The sequence below is a fragment of the Sinohyriopsis cumingii genome, chromosome 15, assembly GCF_028554795.1.
Source record: "Sinohyriopsis cumingii isolate HCF-2022 chromosome 15, ASM2855479v2, whole genome shotgun sequence".
Taxonomy (NCBI): Eukaryota; Metazoa; Mollusca; class Bivalvia; order Unionida; family Unionidae; genus Sinohyriopsis; species Sinohyriopsis cumingii.
In genome coordinates this window covers 138,016,671-138,029,641 of record NC_142975.1, presented here as the reverse complement: position 1 = coordinate 138,029,641, position 12,971 = coordinate 138,016,671, and the positions used below count along the sequence as shown (strand labels likewise).

The 12,971-nt window shown below is 33.4% G+C and overlaps 2 protein-coding genes across 2 annotated transcripts in view; one reads left to right on the top strand and one right to left on the bottom strand.

Annotated features, from left to right (window-relative positions):
• Window positions 1–3,892, bottom strand: part of LOC149782884 (DNA replication factor Cdt1-like) — a 41,210-nt gene extending 37,318 nt beyond the window's left edge. Inside the window, exon 1 of the mRNA XM_089934429.1 lies at window positions 3,223–3,892. Within this exon, the coding sequence (XP_089790555.1) occupies window positions 3,223–3,852 (630 nt within the window). The 5' untranslated portion in view covers window positions 3,853–3,892. The remainder of the gene's footprint in view (window positions 1–3,222) is intronic.
• A 3,988-nt stretch (window positions 3,893–7,880) lies between these two features.
• The window catches only part of LOC149782883 (BBSome complex member BBS4-like), a 64,539-nt gene continuing 59,448 nt past the window's right edge, over window positions 7,881–12,971 (top strand). The window contains exons 1-2 of the mRNA XM_089934428.1: window positions 7,881–7,996; window positions 12,386–12,491. Of these exons, the coding sequence (XP_089790554.1) occupies window positions 7,940–7,996; window positions 12,386–12,491 (163 nt within the window). The 5' untranslated portion in view covers window positions 7,881–7,939. The remainder of the gene's footprint in view (window positions 7,997–12,385; window positions 12,492–12,971) is intronic.

Sequence of the window (12,971 nt, the reverse complement as noted above, 5' to 3'; positions counted from 1 at the left end):
ATAATTAAAAATTTCGGACTCAGAACAAATTATCAATTTTTTAAGGGGTTACTAGAAACACTTTAATACAATAAGACAGAAATACACTGAAATATGACGTATATATTGCTGTCAGGGTTCACACAGAATTCTGAATGAAAAATTCAAAGACTTTTCCCAAACTTTGAAAGACCACAAACATAGATTTCCAAAACCTATTTTCGGTAACATTTTGTATACAAGGTATGTTATATGAGAAAACAACAAATGCAAAATACTACAACTGTTTAATGATGAAATTCAAACTACAAGTAAAGTAAAGAAAGAAACTGAAAGTTACATCTTTTTTACATCCCTATGTCTCAGAACACGAAAAAAATTATTTTTTCATGTCCCATGATTTACAGCCATTATAGTAGTCAACAAAAAGACCTCAAAAAAATGTCAAGTTTAGACATTGGCCAAGGATAAGCCAATCCCCTTCTTCCAGGCCTTTATTTTTTTCTTAAATTATTCGGCTTATACGCGAGTATATATGGCAGTCAAAAGTAAAGTGCAGCCCCATTCATTACAACATATATCAGACTATTTTTTTTATAGTATCCTATTTTAGTAATATCTAAAATTTATTATCAAATACCATTATTAATACAAACTAACCTGGATTAGAATAAATAAAATATGTGGAGATTATCAGAAAGCTTCACTCCATCTGTTCGTTCACTAACTTCACTGATGTGCATCAGCACACACACACCTCAACTATGTTAAACACTTAGTAAGATGCAAAAAAACCCCGATTAACATTTATTAAGAACTAACTGAATGCTTACGGTTTGAAATGACACTGTCATCAGAACATTCTGTTCAAAATAATACTAATTCTTGACACACAGAATACTACCTCTGTGTTTTCACGATTCGCTACATGTTGGCGTATTCTGTGTATGCCTTTGAAAAGATGTAATGTTTACCTATCGGGTTACGAAAATGGAATACATTTCTTTAGACTCATTCCGACAAGGATCTAGATCAGTTTCATAGTTATTTTTACTAAAGGTCAAGAGATATCAAGCAAACTATACCAATTTAAAAACAAAATTGGAAAAGTGCAACATTTTATAAATGTAATTGGTTATAAAGTTAAATACAAACAACAAGGAGTAGTATGTAGTTTGTTTACTTCTCCTTTATGCCCAGGTCCCTTTTAATTTTAGTTCAGGCCTGTAGTCAAAGTGAGGTGCACGTCGGTTTGTGAGAAAAAAAATAGTTTGCCTGAGGAAACTTTAATCACGCTGATGAAATAAGTAAATGTGCTTGCAATATGTTGACATACATGCCATAACAGTGCAATCTAAATCAGATTACCACTATCCTATGTGAAATCGAGATCTGATTTTAATCAAATGGAAGCTTTGCTAAAAAAAGGATTTTGTACCCCCAAACCAACTGACACAGTCGTGTTTTGAGAAAACACAATTTTCAGTAACCTATTAGAAAAAGAACCACAAAAAACTTTCAATGTCCATTACATGGAGTATGTATAAACGGTGATCTGTAATGACTGGAACTGATATAAAACTATCCCTTGGACAGGTTAGATAGCGGCAATTAAAGAAAAAGTGGCCAGTTAAAAAAATCAAAGTTCCACATTAACTGGCTGAAAATAGCTGGTGAGACGATGAAGGTTGAATTATGCTAATTTGCATAGGTAGGATCAGGAAGTGGAACAACCATTTATAGGTAAATCAGAAATGATAGATGCACATACAAAAAAAAGGTTATTACATAGTATTGCTTTGAATCAGAATGTACAAGCCGCTTTGTATTATACTTTTGACAAGTTTGTGAGCAGCGGCAGCATTTCTTTGAAGTCGAATTTTACTGCATATATAGAATGCAAAGCATGATCATTTCAGTTATGTGAATAGTGTTCAAGTGTAATTCATTTTTATTAAAATTATAGCTATTGCAACATTGTGTGACAATATTAAAAATGGTGAAATTCTGCACTTGTGGAAACTGGAGTCCAGAATATGTCAATTTTTCAAGAGCCAAGTAGGGTGAAAAACAAATAAAAGAGTGAGATTGGGTCCTAAAATGGGATGGTTTTTATGCGGCATTTTTTAAGCTCTGGGTTGAAGAAAATAGACAGATCTTCCAGGTCCAATATAGGTAAATTCTGAAAGGATGTGCCAGAAACTTTTTTCTGGGGGGTGGGGTGGGAAGGTGGGATAAGTAGTGATCAACCATGAAAATGTATGGATGTAGGCCAAAACATGTTTAAAGGAGAAATTGGGGGAAGAGACTACTGCCCCCACCTGCTTGCCATTTCTCCCCGTGACACGCCTTATTTTCCCCCAGAACAAGCCCCCCTATTTCATTTTCTGATCAGCTGTGGCTAAACTGCAGAATAGCTAAAGGTTAGACTATAGTACACAAGCATAAGGCCAGTGTGACTAATTAACAGTCAATCCTTATCATTGCATTTATCTTGTGAATTGGACCAACATTCACACATACTTCAAAGAAACCATATTCTAGTGTGTGTATAAAAGCCCCAGCAATCGATTGGTAAATAAACGATGCCCTATTTTGTTGTAACTTACGATGCCTAGGACTCCATTTTAACAGTTCAAATCTGCAGTCACAACATACAGTATATGTGCCAACTTTTTCTCCATGTTTTATATCCTACCTTTCTAACTGGGTTTAATTCTTAATGCATGTATCGCCATTTACTAAATAAAATATTTACTCTGAATTAGTTCTTTGGGGACACATAGACTGTGCAGTATATTTTGCACAGAAAAGTGCTCTCTCTCTCTTTATATATATATATATATATATATATATATATATATATATATATATATATATATATATATGTATGCATGTATGTATGTATATATATATATATATATATATATATATATATATATATATATATATGTATGCATGTATGTATATATATATATATATATATATATATATATATATATATATATATATATATATATATATATATATTCAGACAAAGACAGTCTGAGGCGACTTCTCTAACCACCCTGTTGTGATTTCTCCCAAGACGAATTCCCCATCGGGCGAGTTTGCCAGGTACCATATGACTACTGGTCAGTAATATCAGATCAGAACATAAAGGAATGGGGCTGGCAACAACTTGTTTGCCATCAACCCCAAAAATAATATGGAAGGATCAAAATGGAAACCAGCAATATTAACCTTTACAAGATCAATTTTTCTTCTCGATTTGCTGGCTTCAGGATGGATTGTAGGTTTAGGATTCTCCAGTGGCGTAGCTGCTCCCAACTCTTCCTTTGACAACTCCGAATCACGACGCCTTTTACGCGACGGTACGCTTTGACCAACAGCTGTTTGAATGGATCTGACAGGTGTCTGGTTTCCCGAGGATATAGGACCGTCGTGATCGTCCCAAGACGACGTGGTTTCATCTACAATTAGCCCTTCTTGCTGTCCATTCTCAAGACCACTTGACGCTTTTGCAATGCGTGCAAAAACATTATCGATAGTCATTTGACCCTTCTGACTGAGTTTTGTACATTTGCTTTTTCTTGTTGATCTTACATTTTTTATTATCTGAGTTGTTTTGGACGTAACTGCCCTAGTAGAGCTAATCTGTACCGAGTTATCATTCTCAGGTTTAGTTGATTCCGTTTTAGGGATAGTTCCAGCCACTGAATCTTTCCGATTTCCATGCTTGTTAGTTGAATCAAGGTATGAGATGTTTGTTTCACTAGGGATTAGCTGGGCTTTCCTCCGTTTGGACGGTTGTGCATCTGCATTACGTTTTTTACTTGAAAAGAAATCGGTAACTCTGCCTTGTGCTTCCATTGTTGTTGTTCTCTTTTCCCGCTACAGGTCACATGACTGGTGTTTCGGTATAACTAAAATGCGGAAAGATACGAAAATTCCGAACAGTTCATTGAAAATTAAAGTAAAATAATAGAACAGAGACAAACAGTCATACATACAATTTTTATAAAGGATATACAACATATCAATGTTTTAATTAACATTTAAACAATTTTATATAGTGCCTTGGTATTAAGTCCATTATCATACAAAGTATCTTATGAATCCAGTAATTATAGGTTACTGCATTTGTATGGGGAAATATGAACGAGTTTTTCGAATGGAAATACTGCACGACCTTGGGAATGAAGTATCTCCATCCGACAAAATCAGTTCATATTTTCCCATACAAATGCAGTAACCTTTTTATTATATGCTCATTTTTTTATTCTACCTAATGTATAATTATATTAACAAAATACACTACAAGAAACAAAGTACCTGAATGTGTGCTGTATTCCAAACTAAATGCACAAGCGCAGATTCATCATTACACAACAACAACATTATTACTGCGCACATAACTCCGCCCAGATAAATCTGAACTTACTTGCGCGCTCGACATAACTTTCGAAAGAAAATGGCGTGTCTAATTAAAATTGAAATTTGGAGTCATATCGTGAATGAATGCGCATTGCAACAACTTTTCCATTTGATCTGGAATGAATATATTTTGGCATTTTTTTCGATTCTACGAAATTTCGTGATTATGGACTGGATTTATATGTGCTATTTCTACACGAAATACATCGGATTGAAGAAACGAGGGAGAAGCATGTTTACATCTGCAAATGTGTTTCTGTTTCTGTCATTGAATGTTTGAAATCATAATGTGGGGAAAATATGAAGTCTTTCAATTGCAATTATCAAAAAGACGCTATGGAATTTAATGCTTACTTCATTTTGAGTGCAATAAAGAGGATGTATCTGCACTTATATTCGAAATTACAGTACAATTTCGAAAGGTGTAATCAAGATTGAGAACCTATGACATGGCTCATGTAATTCGGATTTGCAAAACTAAGAAAGTACATTTTGAGGAAATTCAGGATGTAAAATTGTAAGTATATCTTTTTGCCATTCTTATCACCAGCTAAAGAAGACAGTATATGCCTTGTCACTTATATATTATTTGTAAGGGCCCTTTCTTGCGTATGTTGCATAGCTAGCCTAAATCCGAAACACTGTATCAAAAAAGTTAACGCGTAATGTGCCAATGCAGCTGGTTTGTTGCAGTCCAAGAAACATCTGCTTTACTTCATTCAGAAACAAATTTAAACAACCACAACGTAAAGCGGCTACTACGCGAGTGTACATAATTTGTTTACAAATCAAAAGTGTTGGCAACTGCGTCCATTATTTATTTATAATATAAAGTAGTTCCTTTATGCACGTGAATGCAATATGTGTATTTGCACGCGAGTTCAGTATCGGCTAATATTGCACGATTCTGACAATGTAAAGTTAACGAAGAAAAAATGAGCATATAATAACTTTCTTTTATGAGTGTGTTCATGTCTTCATGCACAATATTTATTGGCATAAAATAAAAATCGAGTAAAGTGATTATTGGTATTAAAATGTATTGAAATATTAACATTGTATAAATGTTTTTGTCCAATATATTGCATGTTACATTTTTTACAGATTATCAAATAAATCAGTTGATATGCAGATAGTGCTATAACGTAGAGAAAATACTTCTTTTGTATTGGCGCTTCTAAAAGAAGTAATTTCTCTGATATTTGCACATTGAGAGCACCGATGTCTGTTACATTTAAATGATGAAAATATCTTTTATTTATTTTCTGGCTGTTTAGTTCTAACTAAAAACATCTTTCAAATTCTTGGGTCTTCTACAAGCATGAATTGGTCTATTTTTGTAAAGTGTTTTTATGCTGTTTTTATTTGATAAATTTAGGAGACTCCAATATTTTTTCATTATAAGGCCTATATTAGGTAATGAAGGATTATATTGTATTGTGAAAGGAATTATATTTTTCTCTATTGTACATTTTGCGGTGTTTAAAGCCTCATGTTGAGTAAGATTACGGGCTTTGTTCAGCGCAGAATCAATTATATGTGTAGGATAATTTCTATTTTGGAAATATGTTTGGTGGATATCAGTTTCCTTGACACAAATATTTGTATAGATGGTGTTATCAATATTTATTATTACATTTACATCTAAAACTGAAACTTGCGTACTAGATGCAGGATAAGTAAGTTTAATCGTCGGGTGAAAATGATTTAGGCGATCGATGAATTTTGTTCATTTATTCTGATGAATGGTTCTAAATCATCGAGATGTCATCTAAAATTCTAAACCAAACAAATGTATTAAACTTTTCGTTTTGAAGAAAATATTTGTCTAATTTACCCATGAAAAGGGAAGCGTATGAAGGAACCATAGGACTACCATTGCCGTACCCATTATTTTGATGGAATTCGTATTATTACATTGAAAACAATTCTTTTCCAAGAAAAGTTTTATTATTTTACAAATATCTTCACTAGATAGTGTGATATTATTAGGATTGTTATCAAGAAAATATTTACACGCTTTGATGCCATCTGTATGCGGAATGTTGGTATATAGTGATGTTGCACATAATGATACCAGGATTGGTTTATTAGATAGCTGTGGAATAGACTTCAACTTTTTCATGAAATCAATAGTATTTTTAATATATGAAGGAAGCGATTTTGTTAAAGGTTGTAAAACACTAAAGAATTATGAAGCAAATCGTAAATGCGAAACTAGTTGCACAGAATTATCGGCGTTTGTGTTGTTTTTTTTTAATTGCAATTCTAAAATTTTAAATTATATATATATATTGACCGACCCTACTGTTTTAGTTTGATTTTCAGTTTCAATTAATACTTCTGTATCACAAATTAAATTATATTGTGCAATAACTCATTTTACGTAGGATTTAATATATATTTTTGTATGTAAAGTATTTAAAAAAATAAATCCTTTTTGCGAATGATATCCTTGTCGCGTAAAGGACTTATCTGCGAAATGAATCGACTATATTTTATTGTCAGTTGCAATCAGTATTTCTGTTTCACAAATTAAATTATAATGTGTAATAACTGATTTTCAAAATTATTTAAGATATAGTTTTAATAACGAGTGTTTGTAGGTTCCTGTAGTAATGAGGCCCTTTTCGCAAACATGGCCTACCGTCTGCGAAAAGGACCCAACATGATCTTACCACGGTTTCAATCACTACTTCGATTTTAAGAAATGTAAGAAGAATTATAACGTTTAAAAGGATATTGACTTTGAAGTCTTTATGGAAGGAAATTGCAATCATTCGCATGGTGCATGGACATTTCGTGAAAAACAGTACATTTAAAAACACCACTACCATTAATAACAACATCCTAAAGAAATAATAAAATTTAAAATCAAAACAAGAATAAAAACTAAAAACGAGAGACAACATTTGACATAATAACTCATGTTTAAATTTAAAATATGTATGCCGTCCTGAAAGAAATCTACAAAATAAAGAATTTAGAAGCACTTTTCCCATCCGTTTTAACTTTATTTTTCGATGCCAAAATCAAGTTTTTATAGCTGTTTCGATATATGCATTTACAATGATGCAGTGAAGATAACGAAAACCTTTGCTATTAATTACTTGTTTTATCAAAATAAAATGTCAAGAAAATGACTTTGTTGTAACTTTGAGTGACCGAAATTTGGAAAGAAAATAAGCTTAAATACTCAATTCAAGGCAACTTTTCTCGTCTTAGCTTTGTATTTTTCTTAACGTTTTTGTAATTTTTGTAAGTTTTTGTAACTGTTCTCAACTTTTCGAACTTTTGGTAACTTTTCGCAGTTTAGTCATGCCTCTGGTGCGGTTGGACCTCGTCTGGTTCCCCGACCTCACAGGACCTTGTTGCTCTTCGTTTTGAATAGTAAAGAATTGAGGAGGTGTCGGAGAACCAGACTATGTGCGAGTTACATTCCACCTATTTAAACCAATCACCAACTTTGCTTTCCATCGATGCGAAGTAAGTCCAAATAGTTTGTTTATTTCCGGTGTCTAGGATGGCCGAAACTGGAGAAGCGGGTCCTATTCCTATAAAGGCGTCGGTTCCAACAGAAGTAGGTGACAGTATTTTAACTAAATAGTATTATTGTTCTTGTGTTGGAAAAGTTTGGTACATTTACACGTATAACGTCGATTACGAAATGTGTAAAGGATGGTAACATAATTTCGAGATGTGACAATTTCAGCGACAGCATTTGTTTTGATAAGGTCCTGTTTGGTGTCTACCGAGTAGCCGTGGAACTTTTTAATAAAATTTTGATAAAAGTCTATACAAATGTAGGCGCGTTTACTGAAATAAAATGGAATCTATTTTCGTTATAAAATGTCACACTTGACTATTAAGAAACTCGTGGGGTGTGGTGAAGAACATATGAATGAAGGTAACGATATGTCAGACAGAAGAGTAATGATAGGAAAGGCAGAGGTAAGTGAAAGAGTATCTGTCTACATGTTCGTCCCATCATACTCAGTCCAATCTGGCTACCGTGATGAGACAGATGAGCCTCAAGATTCACTTGGTCTTTCATGTAGCTGACTAGTTCATTAGACTGTGCTTTTGTTAGGCTTGTGCTTGTTCGATACCAAGTCAGGAGCTTCTGCATTTATTGATGTTAATTTGTTCCAAGTCCCAAATGTATTTGGAAAGAAGTTTAACTTGAAAAAATATGTTGATGCTGACTTTAATTGGAATGTCTTTCTGTAGTCTGCCCTAATTTGGCTTTACCTTAGGGTCAAGTATTTGTCCATCGGTATGTCTACTAGGTTCTTCACTATTGTATACAACATGGTCAGCTGGGCATTGGTTTGCCTGGATTTGAGTGATTCCCACTGGAGATGGTTCAACACTGTACTGATAGTGATAGTATTACGGTATCTGTTTTATGGTGAATCTAGCAGCTCTCCTCTGAACCATCTTTATCTTATGTATTGGGTCTTCATTATGTGGGTTCCACATGACTGGGCAGTACTCAAGGCCAGGTCACACAAGCAAGAAATATGCTGTACTTTTTACTTCCTTGTTGTTTATTTGGTGGTTTCAGTGCAGGAAACCAAGGTTACTGTTCCCTTATTTCTCTGTCTAGGTGCCTTTTCCAAGAGAGGTCTCTGGAGAATTCCTTTCTAAGATATTTTGTTGCTTGAATGGTAGCTAGCTTGTGTCCTTTAAGAGTATATTTTGATGACATTGGGTATTTCCATCTTAAAGAACACAGTAGCAATTAAACAAGATTATAAAAATATTCAAAATACTTACTGAAGTATTTTCACCCAAAATATTTTTTTGTCAGTCTTACCTTTTTATCTCACCTCCACCAAATACAATAGGATGTAATGAAATAAAAAAAATGATTAAAAAAATTGATTGCTTTATTACTTAAAATACCTCAAGAAGCAACCTGCATTTGGCATAAATTCTCCAGATTACAACAGTAATGTAATGAATTAACAGCTTTTTGCATATATATATATACTAGCCTTAATCCCATTACTTGGCCATGCTTCAGTGAACCAGTTGCAATTATTTCTGGAACAATTTAACTGCCTGCTAGACTGGTTCTGGCTGGTTTTGTAATGCACATTATTATCCAAAGCAGTATCAGTATTTTGTCTTACTCCAACAGAATTGTTTGTTTGTAAAAGCCAAGTGAGAAATATTATATGTAACCCAGGGAATCTGTTTTCCTATTCATAGGTCACATGCTTCATTTTGTATGCAAAGTTTACAGCTTTCGGTAGAAATATCGTTAGTAAGCAGTCTTCATAAGAGCAAGGGGCATACATGAGGATAAATATTAATAATTTACTAGTCTTTCAACATCTTAAAAATAAATTTCAGCATTTCATCAGCAGGATTGAAATTTTTTAAGGCAAATTTACGTTATTTTCTAGAAGTTGACAAAATGATGTGATGATAAATACAACAACATTTTTTGCTATCATAGAATGTTATATAAGAAGGACTTTCCATTAATCAACATGAAAAATAATAATAATAATGATTTGAGTGGTTCATTGATTAGCAATATAATGCATAAGTAATGAAGCATATGAACAATGAAAACATATTACATAAAAACCAAAATGAATTTTGAACATGTAAAATAAAACTTTTAATGAATACAGACGACATTAAAAAACATGGACAAGGGAACACATATAGATAGGGCCATCTTGAATTTTTCCAAAGCTTTTGACAGGATCTCTCATCTCATGTCAATTAGGCTGCCATAATATGGAACCAATGGAGATACAGTGAGATTGATTGAATCTTCCTCTGGTTAGAGACAATAAGTTGTCCTGGATGGCACTGCATTAGCAACAACTCCAGTCTTTCAGGGAAATATATTTGGCTCAACACTATTCCTCATATAAATAATATTGCTGACCAACTACAATCGACAGTTCATCTGTTTGCTGATGATGTTGTCCCTTACAGACAAGTTACCATTGGCAATGATCACATTATACTTAATAAGACCTAATGGCCCAGTCAAGTGAAGCGCTTCCTGGTAAATAAAGTTTAATATAGACAAGTGGGACATAATATGCATGTTATTACCAAACCCAACAAAAGTCTCTTTAACAAATCAGCGGAAAGACAGAATTTTGAAATTAATCATCAATGTCCAGTGTTGAGCTTAATAATAACATGAAGTAAAACTGGCAAATTAACTGTATGACTTAAAAAGAATAAAGTGTATATGGCTTGAAACTTGAAACACAATCAACAAAAAGTTAAACGGAATCTACAAATGAACAAGCAAATCATAGAGATGTAGTCAGTTCAGAGAAATGCAGCATACTTCAGACTCAGTCAACCATTCAGCTACCAAAAACCCAGAAAGTGTCACTATCTTGATGACTCTACTATGGTGAGAGATCAACTACAGAACAACGAAGAATAACTGCAGATGTTACACTTTTATACAAGATTATGAACATCTTGGTCACCATCTAAGTAATATACCATCTTTCACGAGTATTACTTAGGTCAGGGAGACACAACCACTCCATGAAATTCAACACTTATCAGTGTAATATCAATGAGCAATACTCAGGGATCACCTAACTAAAGGAGCCGTGTCAACCCCAAGTCTGACATCCAGCAGCACATCTTTCTTTAATCACTGAGAATATTTACACGGTGTATATACATGTTTAACTCTTAACTGCATCCAGGAACATTTGTACACCACTCTGCGTATGGCTTTCCTCAATAATTAATGTATTCTTAGCAGATTTTCTTGACTACCTATGTTGAACGAAAGTGCATGCCTAGTGATAACATAAGCATTTTCTCCAGGATGCATGACTGTGTAAATCCACCTACACTGGATGAATCCCTTTAAATATGAGTCAGTTTGCTTTGAGTGCAATGAAGCTAATAACATTCATTAACAAAGCTGAATCAAATCACATGAGTTCGTGATTTCTAGATCAGCTGCAATAATCAAGCAGTGACTTTTTGGACTTGTTTGATGAGATGCTTTCATATATTGACTAATTATTAAAAGTGTTTTAATAACTGCACCAGAACTCTCAGTAAGAACTTCCAGTACATCCTGGACTTTTAGATGTCTGTTTTTGTCCCACATAAACTTTCATATTTTAGAAACTCTGAATTTAGTTGATGTACATTCTCCATATTAAATTAAAGAAAAGTAAAAGTGGGCAAGAAAATTAATTACATAAACAGAATGAAATGAAGATTTTTCATTTTCACACAAGTGAAAATGATAAAAATTTAAATAAAACTAATTGGTTCAATTGTAATTATACTCAGTAAGATTTATTATAGTAAACTTTTGTATGTTTGCCATAAATGTAATTATTTTAAGACCACTAATAGACTTCCTCTGTTTACACTGAATACTCTGTTTTCTTGAGAGGATTCCTAATCCATCAAAATTAATGGACTAGGATTTCAGTGTCAAAAACCTATAGAGAGCTTGTACGCTTGACATTGCAGACTTATAAGGATCAAACCAATCAGAAGTGTTGTTGCATACTATACTGGCTTGTGGAGTGATGGTTACTGTATAAACAAAAATCTGATGTCAAATATTTATATAAAAAAGCAACGCACTGATTTTTTTTCTCATACATTTTTTTACTGGCAAGTCATTATTTGGTTGCAAATTCTGACAGAAAAATACACACAGTTAATTAAAAATGTATTTAATCCCTACTTAAATACAACGATGTCATAAAAATAGTTAGTCTTTGGCAGGTTAAAATGGAAACTTTTTATATGCTTTCTTTAAGATCTAAATATCTTTGTTGTCTTTATCTCATCACACTCCACACAGGTGACACTGCCTTGATGTTTTCATTATACTTTTTATTCTTGTCATGTTATCAACAGATTTTGCGTCAAGTTTTTTTTGTCGAGAATACTTTGTTATACTTTGCTTTCTTCATTGAAATGTTGCTTTTGATTCCAGAATGATGTTTTACCATCAGCTCCAGAAGATGATGTGGTTCCTGGTGGGGTGGATCCTGATGTTCCAAATCTCCCTGCAGCACCTCCCAAACCAAAGCCACGAAAAGGTAAACTGTCTGTCTGGTCTTCAGATCCTATCTATCTCAATTGACCATTTAAAACATGACCCAGTGCACTGGGAAAACATACCTCTACATTATGTAAGCAATTTAACTCAAACCATTGTGATGCTTTCAGTCTGACATAGTGTCATTTCTTGGATCACATTCCAGTTATTCTTTTCTATTTTGGAACAAGTCCATATAAATCAGGTCCTGTATTATCAAAACTGTGTTTACTGGTGGGAAAAAGTAAAAAATTCAAACTCCAAAACCTTAGACATTTCTTCATTATGTTACAATACTGGGTAATCCCATTTTTGAATCCCGCACCCCCAACTTGAGTTTGTCTACTGTTATGATCAGTTTGCATAATATATTTGTAATGATTTTCCAAATTTCATACCTGATATTTGGGTTCATCTCTTTATAAAGTCTAAGGATACTGAACCAGAATTTAGATAAAATTATGTGGTCTTCTGCTGTACA